The sequence below is a fragment of the Octodon degus genome, unplaced genomic scaffold (assembly GCF_000260255.1).
Source record: "Octodon degus isolate 3935 unplaced genomic scaffold, OctDeg1.0 scaffold00105, whole genome shotgun sequence".
NCBI classification, from domain to species: Eukaryota; Metazoa; Chordata; class Mammalia; order Rodentia; family Octodontidae; genus Octodon; species Octodon degus.
In genome coordinates, this window is record NW_004524681.1 from 9,153,337 (window position 1) to 9,166,709 (window position 13,373).

Consider the following 13,373-nt stretch of genomic DNA (forward strand, 5'->3'; position numbering starts at 1 on the left):
CACACACACACACACACACACACAAATAAATAAATAAAATTTAAAAAAAAATGAATCCACAGAGCCACGCTACTATTGGCCTGGAACACATGTGGCCATTAAGCATAAACCCCCCAGTCTCCTAAAGTTATCAGTTCAACTGGAGTTATTGGCATTATATGTTAAAACAGGAAGGGAGGGAGGGCAAGCGTTCAGCCTCTATATTATTTCTTCAGAATAAGGCAACATTTACAGGGCAAGATACTGGCAAATATCGCTATAGATATGCTGCAGAGCTGGCCTGCTATTCAACAATCAGCTCCATGCAAAGGCCTGTGCTTTCAGTTGGTAAGATGGTGCTACAAAATGCTTGCAGAAATCTTTTTCAAAACCAGAAACAAATAACAGAGAAAGGAAATCAGTGGAAGGATCATTCGATTGCCTTTTGTAGTTCTGAGACTGCTTTGGTTGGCTCTGCCTCATATTTTTTTGCAGGACTGAAACTTGGGATCCTCCTGCCTCAGCCTCCTAAAGTGCTAGGGTCCCATACACAGTGGTAGCCTCTAAGATTTTGCTCTGTGAAAAGAGCCCTGATAGAATTGAAACAAGCAGTATAACGCAAGCAACAGAAGGAAAGGCGCTGTTGGAAGTCATCCCTTACTCTTAACCCATGTCTATTTTCAGCACTGTGTCACCCAAAAGCACACAGCCAATGACCTGGAGAAATGACCAGTGTTCAGGTCGCTCAGCAGGCTGGAGGGAGGCAGGAAGGAGACAGGTGGCCTGAGTTCCGGACTTCTGTCTCAAACCTGAAGGGGCTGGGAAGCAAGCTCATGTTTAAGACGTTGCATTCACTCTAAAATGGGGACACTGGGGCACGCAGATAGCTCAGCAGACTAAGGGCCCACTTAGCCAAGCGCAGGGACCAGGGCTTGATCCCCGCCATCATGTGCCACACCAACCCCGCCCCCAGGCATGCTGAGCCAGCCACCGAGGCCGGGCACTGGGGAGACTGAAAACAGGAGGATCAGTCCAAGTCCAAACTGCATAGTGAGACCCTGTACCAAATACATTAAAATAAAATGAGGGCACCCGATCTGTGCACACCAGTGTTTCTAAACCTAAAATTGCACTCACACATTGCAAGGTTAAATTATTTTTGTTGCCAGTCTACAAAGCAACTCTTTGCTTACTAGTTTGTCTTGTCTCGAGACAAGGTCTCAGCCATGTAGTCCAGACTGGCCTCCAACTGGCAGTTCATCTTCCTGCCTCAGCTTCCAGCGGGCTGAGATTACAGGCGCGCACCATCATGCCCATCTTGTACGCCTGAATTTCAAGCTTTGCATCCGAGGCACGGGTAACCTTAATTTTCCTTTCCAGGAAGACATGCCTTCCCCCTCTCCAGTGGGACAGACGCAAAGCCCTCGCAGGGTGGCGCCCAAGTCCCCGCCGGGTGGCACTCGCTCCGCAGCCGGGGGCGTGTTCTGGGGCGTGCTCTGGGCGTGTCCTGGCGACCCTGCGCTATAACCCGCGGCGCTGCGGAGTGAGGTGCACACACCCACCCGCGGGGCTCCAGGGCGGCGGACCAGCGCTGACCGACGACCGGGATGCTGCGCGTGCGGTGTGTGCGTGGCGGGAGCCGCGGCGCTGAGGCCTTGCACTACCTCGGGTCTCGGGTGCGTGCGACGGATACCCTCGCTGGCTGCCCAGAGTAGGGGGGCGGAGACCGAAGCTGCGGGAGGGAGGACATGCGCGCCACACCAGGGTGTCTGCGCGACCCGTGAGTCCCCAAGGCTCGAGCTTGGTGCTGCTGCGCTACCCGCGACGAGCGTGGAGAGCATGCGGACTTCAAGGAAGGCTGGCATTATTGGGGTTCGGTGCTCCTCATGGGCACAGCTGTGGGCAGCTTTCAGGAGAGCGAATGTGGGGTAGATATCTGGATGGAGAGCGACAAGGGTGTCCCCAGCGTTGCTATCGGTCGCCACATGGGTCCTGCTTTGCCCCAAAGGAGCGGAACTCGGGGGCAGGAACCCCCCCAGCCCTCCCACCAGCCTTCACTTGGGAGCTTGGGGCTCCATCCCGGCGTCCCTCATGTCCCTTCCTGATGCTATCAAATAAATAGGTGGCTAGAGATTGGGGTTCGGTTTTGCCCAGTGGGTTACAGATGGAAGGGCTCTTCCTGCTCTGGATTTCATAGCCCCTTTGGGGGAAGAAAAAAAAAAGCCTTTTGAAACGTTTAAATCTCCTTCTTAGCTTAACTTTGCACCTTGGCTTGGGTACCCAGGCCCACTTGTAAAATGGGGCCCGTGGCAGATGAACAGAGAGGGTCGAGGAACGTGACGTGCCTGTCAGAGGTGGAAAATGTTGGGATTTGCTATGTAGTCCAGGCTGGCCTCCAACTGGCAGTTCACCTTCCTGCCTCAGCTTCCAGGGTGCTGGCCTTAGAGGTGTGCACCATCGTGCCTGTCTTGCACCCTTAAATTCTGAAAGATAAAATTTCTTACAAACGTGTATGGGGGGAGACCCTAACATTGCTAACTTTAGATGCCAAGGGGGAAGGGGGCTCCTTCCCCCAGCTGTACGAGGCAGGAAGTTACTGATCTGGGCAGCTTCCAGGGAAGAGAATGACTGTCCTGTTCAGGAGATGGGTCTGCTTAGGGTCCCTCCTGCGGAAACCAATTCTGAGATATGAACAGGGGACTCTATCGCTAGGGACGAAATAGATAAAAAGAGCTTATAGATACAGGAGAAGGTCCCAGACAAAACCACCCCCAGTCCCAGTTCACTCACACCCTGATATCACCTTGGTTACGGGCTCCTAAAAGGTTTTCGATGTCTGACTGGATTCCACGGCTTCCCACCTTGTGCCCCGTCCACTCCTCCGCCCCCACGTGCGGAGCAGGGCCGCACAGTGACGCTCTTGTTGTTCTTCAAAGCTTGGAAGAGCCTTGACGGGATGGGTGCAGCGAACTTTCCAGAGCACCCAAGCCGCCCCGGCCTCCTGCCGGAAATCCTGTACAGCTGATGACAAGGCCACCGACCCTCTACCCAAGGACTGCCCCGTCTCATCCTACAACGAGTGGGACCCTTTAGAGGAAGTGATCGTGGGCAGAGCCGAAAATGCCTGTGTGCCGCCCTTCACAGTGGAGGTGAAGGTAAAGCGAAACCATCCCCGAGTCTGACATGGGTTCTCTGCTCGCCTTCTGCGCTTCTGTGGCTGCCTTCAGCCGGGATTAATTTTAAGCTACCTTGCTCGCCTCCTCTGTGGCGCTGGACACTATTTTCGCAAGTTCATTCCCTCCTGAACTTCCCGAAGATTGCAGGGCCCTTTGCTGGGGTCAGTGGCTCTGTGCTCCTTGCTTCCTTTGCTTCAGTCTGGAAAGCTGGGCTGGGCAGGGTTTCCCTTGGGCGCCTCCTCTTAGCCGTGCTGCAGCTCTGCCTTCTCCTCCTCCTCCTCTCTCTCCCCAGCTCCGTCTAGATCTTCCCTCACAGGCCCTGCACAGGCCCTCACACTTGGCACAACTACAGCTCAGTTGTCTGCCACCTCGCTAAACCAGGCCTCCTCCTTCCCTTTCCATTTGTCATTCCTGTTTAGTCAAGTTAAAACACCAGCTATCATTGGTGCATTCTTGTCACATCCTGCAAGACCTTCCTCTTGGATGGTGACACTCGCGCCCTGTGGTTTCCTCTGTTCACTCTTTTTTTTTTTTTTTTGGCGGAACCGGGGATTGAACTCAGACCCTTGCGCTTGCTAGGGAAGCGCTTATTCCACTGAGCCATCTCCCCAGCCCCTGTTCACTCTTTTCTCGGGCCTGTGCTCAGCTGTTATTGGTGGCTGGGTTTGAAGCCCAGGTTTGATCATGTTATTCCTCCTGCGCCCAGCCTGCTCGGCTTCACCGCAGTCACGCCGAGGATGAAGTCCTCCTGGTGTTGGGCATCCTCCACAAGCCGCCCTTGGGCGCATTACCAGGCTTCCCACTTCAGCCGTGCTTCGTCTTAGAGACATGCTGGTGCGGTGGGTCGCAGGTGCTCGTTCTGGGCTAAGCGGCTCTCTCCAACATGCAACCTCTGTGTTCAGCAGGCTCCCTCTTTAGAACCTCCTAGGATTCTGCGTCTGCAGTGTTCTCCCGGCTACCGCCCGTGTGGGCTCGTGTTCAGGGAACACACTGCATAAGGGTCCAAGAGAGCACCTTCCTCCTCTCAGACAAAGCCCAAGAGCCCATTAATACACTTCACGAATATGTCTTCAGTGTATGCAAATTCTTCTTGAATTTTTATATTTTCACTTGTAGATTGAGGAATAAATTTTATTTTTAATTTTTTTATTTTAAAGAGAATGAAACAATAACAATGATACAGGGTTGGTGAGATGGCTCAGTGGTCTAAAGCACCTACTTAGAACAAGCTCAGCAAAGCACAAGGGACCGCAGTTCAATCCCCCAGCACCACATGCCAGCCAGCCCCGCCCCCTGGTGGGCTGAGCTGGCCACACACACAAATAAATAAATAAATAAATATTTAAAAAAAAAAACAAAAAAAACAATGATACAGCATTTCAAACCAAGATGATAGAAAGTTAACAATGGTTGTTATAGTGCATAGTTTTATCTTCCAAGTAGTTGTACAGATTACCAGATATAAGCTTGCAAAACTGAGCAAACAATTACACATTAACTGTTCCTTTCAATAAGCTCATAGAAATTAATAGTACAGTTATCTAAGCTCTCTTGGGTATATATAAAAACACCGAATGCTTCATGAATTTGCATGTCATCCTTGCACAGGAACCATGCTGTTCTCTGGATAATTCCAATTTTATTTTTAATTAATTAATTTATTTATTTGCAGAGCCAGGGATTGAACTCAGGCCCTTGTGCTTGCCAGGCAAGCATTTATTCAACTGAGCTATCTCCACAGCTCCTAGTTCCAATGTTAGAGTCTGAGCTGCCGAAGTGAACAAAAGGAAGTAAATTTGGCAGCTGCAATGTCATTGTCACCGGAAGTATTGTCTCCCATGTAACAGGGCTCTGTAGGTGTAACAGAGAACTTCCCTCCTATTTGGAGAGAAGAAGATGCTGGCCTGGAAACAACACCAGCTTTCTTAGCTAACCAACAGGCCAGGCAGGTGAGCTGTCAGGAGAGTTGCAGAGAAAGCCAGGAAGTGTTGGAGTGTTAGAAGGTCTTTTAGAGGCCAGGGAGATGGCTCAGTGAAATAAGCACTTCCCTGGCAAGCACAAGGGCCTGAGTTCAATCCCCTGTACTGTGAAAAAGGAAAAGAAAAAAAAAAGAGAAAGTCTTTTGGCAGGACGTGGTTCTTAAATTAGGCAGGAAGAAAGCATAGTAGAAGAAATAATTTTTCTAGTTGTTCTGCAACTATCCTTGGTTATGATATTTAAAATTGGAGGAAGTGATTAATTTACATGCCCTGTATTTTTTTTTAAAGGCCTGGAAAGAAGCTGTCCCATCGCCTAACCGCTTTAATCTGGTAAAATTAAAGTTCGAACTCAGGCGATAGTTTATCTTTTTACTTGTCTTTATATTTATTGACTTTCATACCACGTGATCTCATGGAATCAGAATTCTCAAACAGTATTTTGAGTTCCTTGTCGCTTGTTTTATGACTTTAGACTTTGTAACTTCACCAGCTCCTGGAAAGTGTCATGCTCAGGTCAGGAGACTATGATTCAACTAAGTATTTGATAAAAGCTTGATTAATCAGCTCTTTAACCTTGTGGAAGATTTCACAAATTTCTGGCCCTACTCAAGTGAAACTGTTAAGTTTGCTCTCTGTCTAACAGGATTAAAGTTACACAAAGGTAAAAGTTACATGTTAGGGGCCGGTGAGATAGCTCAGCGAACTAATTGCCTACTTAGGCAAGCATAGGGACTAGGGATCAATCCCCAGCACCACATGCCACGCTGGGTGCACTGAGCCAGCCACTGAGGCAGGCCTGGTGACGCACGCCTGTAATCCCAGCAGCGGGGAGGTTGAAAACAGGAGGATCACTATGAGTCTGAGCTGCACAGTGAGACCCTATACCAAATACATGAAAAAAAAATTTTTTAAGTTACATGTGAAGCATTTTAAACCTCAAAACTATATCTCACTATAGTTGTATGGATTCAGTTTGCCAATTACATTATAAAAGTACGTTGGAGTATAATGATTGTAGACATTAGTAGCTCTGACAGTATGACTTCCTTTTTCTGGTTATTTCTGCTTTATGTGACAGGCTAAGGAAGGTATCGATGGGGAAGAAAGTAAGAGACATGATAACCCCTAGAAGGCAGGAAAGAATGACACAAATACGTTCATCAGCTTGAGCACAGTAATGTAGCAAACTGTTTCTAGAGCCTTGGGCTGGGAAGTACAAATGCTGGAGAAATTTTCAGGAAAGGGTGAGCACAAGAAGCACAAGGTGTGCTCAGAAGCACAAGTTTTTAAAAAGCCAAGTGGCTTTTTATTCTACAAAACATAGCGAATACTTGCTTTTGGTTTTGCTCTGTATTTTTTTTTTTAAATAAAACTCTTGAAGGAAGACCTTTTAAAAACATAAAATGACTTAAGCTTATTGCTGGCTAAATAAAAGTTAGTTTCTATTGCTATTTCTTAGTTTCCAAAGATAGTGTTTAAAAATTCATTTTCACAACCCCACCCCCAAGTGATGTAAGGTCCTGGAGGACTGTACAGTTTCCCAAGAATGCAGCCCTATCTCTGCAGCAGATTATTAAAAATATTATCTGCTGAGCATCTAATACAGCGTTCACTCTCTTGCAGACACTTGGTAAATGATTGCTAGCTCCCTGAGCAGGGCCATAAAGGAGATGTCAACAATTTCCAGCTCCGTCTTGAAAAATGTGATTTGCCTTGACCATTTGGACTTTGTCCAATACTCGCCAGATTACAAGCTAGAAAAACTCACACTTGTTCAAATAGTTGTTTTTCTCCTGGGAAACTGTGCAGTCTTCGCTCTGCACCAATAGCCACACAAGAGACTTTGGAAGGAGTTTGGCAGGACAACTCAGCCGAGCGTCAGCTGAAACTTGGTGCTAAATTGTCAAAGGCTTCTTGTCCCTTAGAGAACGGCAGGAGATGTGCCTGGCCTGAGAAGCAGGAAGTGGTGAATGGAGAAGCAGTACCAGGGTGTGTTAGAGGCGAACAAAAAGCGTCATTATCCTTGCCTTTTAGTGTGCTGCCACAGAAATCCCTGGGAGTGTACAGTGAGGGAGCTTGTTGCTTTTGCAAGAGAGGGCTGGCCTCAAATCATTCAGATGTTTAACACTGATGATAGTTTTTCATAGTTCAGAAATTCAGCCTGTTACGGTCAGCAAACTTTCTCTGTGTAGGGCCCGATAATAGATAATTCAAGCTTTGCAGAACAGAAGTTTGTGTAGCAACTGCTTTCCCAATTCTGCATTTGTAGTGCAAGATCAGTAACAGCCACTACATAAACAAATGAGGAGGCCTGTGTGCCCATAAAACTCTATTTACAAAAGCAGGCATGGGCAGGGTAGGGCTGTGGGCTTTCATTTACCGAGCCCTTGCTTGGAGATTCAGGGGCATCCTTCATGATTTCCAGAGATTCGTTTCCTGTTTACTCCCTATGCTCCAGGCCTGGTTCTAGTGCACCTAGAGTTTGAACTAGGAAGAGGCAAGTCTGCATTTGTATCTCTGATAATTTACAAGAGTGAGGCAAAAATGAATATAAAGACACACACCTAGAGAAGTACTGTCTTTGACATTGAAGAGTTAGATGCCTAGACATTTGGTCCTGTCTCGATGGGCAAAAACCACTGGGAACAGTATGAACCATAATAAACAATTTCAGTTGTGAAACTTTTTATATATAAAGTAAACAATGTTCAGGCCAGCAGAACTCAGCCAAATGCCTTCACAGACATGGAGCACCATTGAAATGAGAGTTGGACTGCAGAGTCCTTGTCCCACTTGTGCAGGTAGCAAGCGGGCACCTGATTCCCCAAGTCTCTTTCCCTGCATAAGAAATGGACAAGTGAGTACTCACCCTGTCTCCTGGATAGGATTGTCCGAAGTAGTGCAGTAGCTAGCTAAGGCAGACGTACTAGTCAGACACATTGAGCCAGTTACCTAGTTCTTTCTAGTATTTTCTCCTACCTGCAGGTGTCTGGTTTGTAGGGAAATGATCAGGATTGGGAGTCAATTAGTTAGTGATACATAGAAATGATTCTTAAAAGTACCTGCTTTGGAGGGTGGGGGTGGGGAGAAGAAGTACCTGCTTTGATCACTCTCTCCATTAACCGTATGTGACTGTACATGGCTTTGCTAGTGTTCTGACAAAGGTCCACGGCTGCTTAGCCTCTCGAGTTCTGCTTCACCTGGCTTCACAAATTTCAACATGTATCATGTAATGTCCCACAGTATCGCTTTCAGTTGGCTAAGAACTTAGACACATCAGGAATCTAGATTGTTGCATTTTCACATAAAACCTTTGGGAACTTTCTGCATGTTAAGTTTTCTCAGCCACTGAGAGTGTGTGAATTCACTTACCAAATATTTTCTGCTCTGACCAAACGATCTGAGGTAAGGAACGACCTGAAGTGAAGGGTGGATGGGGAGAGGAAATGTGTCATGGGTGGGCGACACAGGGACAGACAGGCACCAAAGCCCGCCCTGCATGGCCACACCCTTTGGCCAGGAGCAAGTGCTGTGGAATGGGAAAGTCTATAGTGGGTTTGAAAGTATGTCCTCAATCATAACCGCACAAAAATATCTTTTCCTCCTGTAAAATATAAAATGTAAATGCTGTTTTCCAGACAGAATTCTGGAATGGGTGGCTAGGCCATGGTTTGAACTTAGTGCTGGTGTTTTTATTCTCTTCCATTGTTCTCTTGTTTAATTCTATCAAGGCTGTCACACCGGAGCACCCAGGGCAAGGACGGCCAAGAGGCTTCCCAGACCGTGGAGGGACAGACACGCTGGTAGTGCCTGGGCATGGGATCTGCAGAGACAGATCAAAAAGCCCCCAAATACCAAGATAATTTAGAGCTCTCCTTCCAATAAACATTGTGTGTCTGGGAAGGGGTTAGGGCCAACAGTGTGCAGAACGTGGTCTCAGGGTCATCATGTAGGCAAAGGGTCATCCGCCGCTGATGAGCCTACCACAGTTGAATGTTTCTTCTGTAATTACATCATTTTCTTTCTCTGGCTTCTAGGCCAACACCTATGAAAAGTACTGGCCATTTTACCAAAAGTATGGAGGCCAATATTTTCCCAAAGATCACTTGAAAAAGGCTATTGCTGAAATAGAAGAAATGTGCAATATTTTAAAAATGGAAGGAGTGATCGTGAGGAGACCCGATCCCATTGACTGGTCGTTTCAGTATAAAACTCCTGATTTTGAGTCTACGGGTAAGTGCGGTGGGAAGCCCGCCAGCGCCTTGATTTGGTTGTGTGGTTTCTTCTTGAGTGTGGAAAGAGAAAGGTTTGAAAATTTTGGAGGAGATCCTTGGCTTTGCCAGTCCCTCAAACTTTAAAGAGTATTTAGGGGCCAGCCAGATAGCTCAGTGCACTAAAGTGCCTGCTTAGGTAGAGCACAGAGGCTGAGGTTCAATCCCTGGTGTGACTTGTTGACCCCCTTCCCCTGGGGTGCCCTGAGATTGTGAGTGAGACTGGGCATGATAGCACATGCCTGTAATCCCAGTGTTTGGGAGACTGAAAATAGGAGGATCACTGTGAGTCTGATCTACATAGTGAGACCCTGGAGACACTGTACTTAATACATTAAAAAAAAAGAGTATTTAGGAACAACTTGGTTCACTTTGATATGCTCAAGATGTGCACACCCTAAACTATTGTATTCCTCGTGGAGTTACCTTGAAAGAAGCAGTTTTGCCTAGATTTTATGGCTTCACTGGATTCTGTTTAAGTTTCCTCGAGAACAGAAATGAAAGAGGAAAGCTGAGGAGATAGCTCGGTGGTCTAAGCACCTGCTGATGCAAGCACAGGGACTGGGCTCTCCAGTACCACATGCCACTCCAGGTGCACTGAGCAGGCCACCGAAACCAGGTGTGGTGGCGCACGCCTGTAGTCCCAGCACTGGGGAGGCTACACACAGGAGGATCACTGCGAGTCTGAGCTGCATAGTGAGACCCTGTACCAAATGAGAGAGAGAGAGAGAGAGAGAGAGAGAGAGAGAGAGAGAGAGAGAGAGAGAATTCTGTCTTGAAATAGCAAGAAAGGAAGCAACAGACAAGACCACTTGGTGGCTCATTCAACATCTCTGTGAACAACCACTTTATAGCTTCATATTTATTTTTCTTCTTCTTTTTTAATTGGCTTGCCCACCCCACACCAAATTTGGGTTAACTTTCCGGTATGTATCATTCCACTTTTCTCCATTTTATACAATTGTGTGTGTAAGTTGTATGTGTAGCATTCTGGTACTTTAAAGGCCCAACCACAGATTAGATCACGTTGCACTGGCCCCCCTGACTGGGAAACCTGCGCTACTACTGAGATAGCTGCGTAAGAGAGGCGGGGCTGTTTTGTAAGGAAATGTTCAGGATTGGTAGTTGGTTAGTTAATGACGCAAAGAAACATTTTTTTTTTTTTAAAGCACCCACTTTGGTCATGCCTTCAGCTAAAAATCTGTCCCCTTCCCGGCTGGCAGGTTTGTACAGCGCGATGCCTCGAGACATCCTTATCGTTGTGGGGAACGAGATCATTGAGGCTCCCATGGCGTGGCGCTCACGCTTCTTCGAGTACAGAGCGTACCGCTCGCTCATTAAAGACTACTTCCACCGCGGGGCCAAGTGGACCACGGCTCCCAAGCCCATGATGGTGGATGAGCTCTACGACAAGGTAGGCCCTGCATGCAGGCGAGCTCGCAAATAATCCACAAGAGTAGGATGCAGGTTCTCTGAGACGCTGCGTGGGTTCCCCGTGCCAGGAACTGAGAACATCACCTACTTTTTTTTCTTTTCTCTCTTTTTAACAATGTGTTTAGTACAGGGTCTCACTACACAGATCAGACTTGTAGTGATCCTTCTGTTTTCCAGCCTCCCAAGCACTGGGGTTATACGCACACACCACCACACACCGTCTCAATTCCCATCTCAGTGCACCCTGGGGAGGGAGCGGGGCCAGAACAGTAGGCCAGAATCGGACCTCCGGACCCTGCATCCGCCTAAGGAGGCGCTTTAATCTGCTGAGCTATCTGGCTGGCCCAGTACCTACTTTATTTCATGATGAAAAATAGGAGTGAGTAATCTGGTAATAATAGTAGAGATCTTAATGAAGTCACTAATAGTGGTAAAGGTTTCTTGGTGCTGACCTTGTTTGTGCGGGTTCCTGGGCCTCGCTCTTTACTTATGTCCTCCAGCCTGTCTCTTCCTCACAACCCTAGCAGGTCCCAGCTTCGTTTCATTACAGGGAGGCTTGGCCTCGAGACACTGCTGTTCATTGGTGGAACCAGAGTATAACTAGACCTAAGTCCCTTCATTCCCTTCTAGAAAAAGAAGCTGGTCTCCAGGCCAGGTGCACAGTGGAAAGCAATGCACGGCCAGCCTTCTCTGCATTTGCGGATTCAACCAACTGCAGATCAAAAGGGTTTTTTTTCACAGTGGTGCATGGGGCAGGGGAGATAGTACAGCAGTTTAAGTGCCTGCCTGGCAAGTGCAAGGGCCTCAGTTCAATTCCCAGTACCATGAATCACCAAAGCACAACAAAGCGGAGCATGTGCAGACAGACAATTTCCTTATGCATATCCCGGCGAGGTCCTGAGTTCAATCCCCAGTACAAAAAAACAAAAAAACAAACAAACAAAAAAAAAGAGTAACCCAAAACTGATTGATTGCAAGCACAGGAAACATGCATAGATACTATGCTGGGTTTTTTCTTTTTTTTTTTTTTTTTTTTTTTTTTTTTTTTTTTTTTTTTTTTTTTTTTTTTTTTTTTTTTTTTTTTTTTTTTTTTCTTTCTTTCTTTCTTTCTTTCTTTCTTTCTTTTTTTTCTGTACCAGGGATTGAACTCAGGACCCCACGCTTACCAAGCAAGCGCTTATTCTACTGAGCTATCTCCCCAGCCCAGTATGCTGTTTTATATCATGGACTTCCACATCCATAGGTGTGGGTATCTTGGGACCAGTTGCCCCCCAGGTACCAAGGGGAAACTGTGTGTCCTTTATTAAATCACTTAGTATTTGACCATTTATAGAAAAAAATATAAAAACCAAAATTTATTCTAGGGGTTCAAAGACAGGAATAAATACACTACACCTTGACCTGGTGGGGAAACAGAAGATCTTATTTCATAGTGTCAGTTAGACTCAGGACCAAATTCCTTTTTCTGAAGGAACAGAGTAACTTCATCCTGTTACCTGTCCTTGTCATGGACAGTGGCATAAATTTGTATATGGATCATGGATCATGGATCATGGACTATTTGCTGTCCTGTCCCGCTTGTTTCTTTCTCCCTTCCTCCCTCCCTCCCTCCCTCCCTCCCTCCCTTCCTTCCTTCCTTCCTTCCTTCCTTCCTTCCTTCCTTCCTTCCTTGCAGCACCAGGGATTCACCTCAGGACCTTGAGCTTGCCAGGCAGGCACTCATGCCTCTGAACTATCTCCTCAGCCCCCAACTTATTTCTAAGTGGCAGGAAATTACTGGCATGCCCAGTATCTGAATTTTGTCTTGGGGGTGGTGTTATTGCTTTACTTTGCCTATCATGGGCCTACATCTTCCCTATGCCTGTTTTAGTCAAGAACGGAGTAGCAGTCTTGGGGGAAGTGATAACTAATGTTGAGCTAGTTTGTTTATAGTAAGGTGCACCCTCAGAAATGAGTTTTGCATGTGTTTGTTCATTTATTTATTTATTTATTTATTGTGTGTGTGGCCAGCTCAGCCTACCAGGGGGCGGGGCTGGCTGGCATGTGGTACTGGGGGATTGAACCGCGGTCCCTGTGCTTTGCTTGGCTTAGTTTGTTCTAAGTAGGTGCTTTAGACCACTGAGCCATCTCACCAGCCCATGTGTTTGTTCTTGTTCCGGCTAGGATTATCCCATCCACAATGTGGAAGACAGACACAAACTGGCTGCTCAGGGAAAGTTTGTGACCACTGAGTTTGAGCCCTGCTTTGATGCTGCTGACTTCATTCGAGCCGGAAGAGATATTTTTGCACAGAGAAGCCAGGTTGGTAAAAGCTGTCCCTGAAATCCCACACTGGATGAGCAGGTGCTTTATTTCTACATTAAGGTATTTTCATCCTGTGTATATTTGGTTTTCTAAACCCAGAACCAAGTCCCTGTAGGGTTTTTGTGTTTTTTTTTGTTTTTTTTTTTTTTTTTTAGGTACTGGGGATTGAACTCAGGACCTTGCTCTTGCCAGACAAGTGCTTATTCTACTGAGCTATCTCCCCAACCCTC

The 13,373-nt window shown here is 46.9% G+C and overlaps 1 protein-coding gene and 1 pseudogene across 1 annotated transcript in view; one reads left to right on the plus strand and one right to left on the minus strand.

Moving 5' to 3' along the window:
- Positions 1 to 1,546: 1,546 nt before the first annotated feature.
- Positions 1,547 to 13,373, plus strand: part of Gatm (glycine amidinotransferase) — a 16,881-nt gene continuing 5,054 nt past the window's right edge. The window contains exons 1-5 of the mRNA XM_004639031.2: positions 1,547 to 1,655; positions 2,916 to 3,134; positions 9,172 to 9,367; positions 10,629 to 10,819; positions 13,003 to 13,140. Of these exons, the coding sequence (XP_004639088.1) occupies positions 1,587 to 1,655; positions 2,916 to 3,134; positions 9,172 to 9,367; positions 10,629 to 10,819; positions 13,003 to 13,140 (813 nt within the window). The 5' untranslated portion in view covers positions 1,547 to 1,586. The remainder of the gene's footprint in view (positions 1,656 to 2,915; positions 3,135 to 9,171; positions 9,368 to 10,628; positions 10,820 to 13,002; positions 13,141 to 13,373) is intronic.
- On the minus strand, positions 4,719 to 4,818 carry LOC111818874 (annotated as a pseudogene).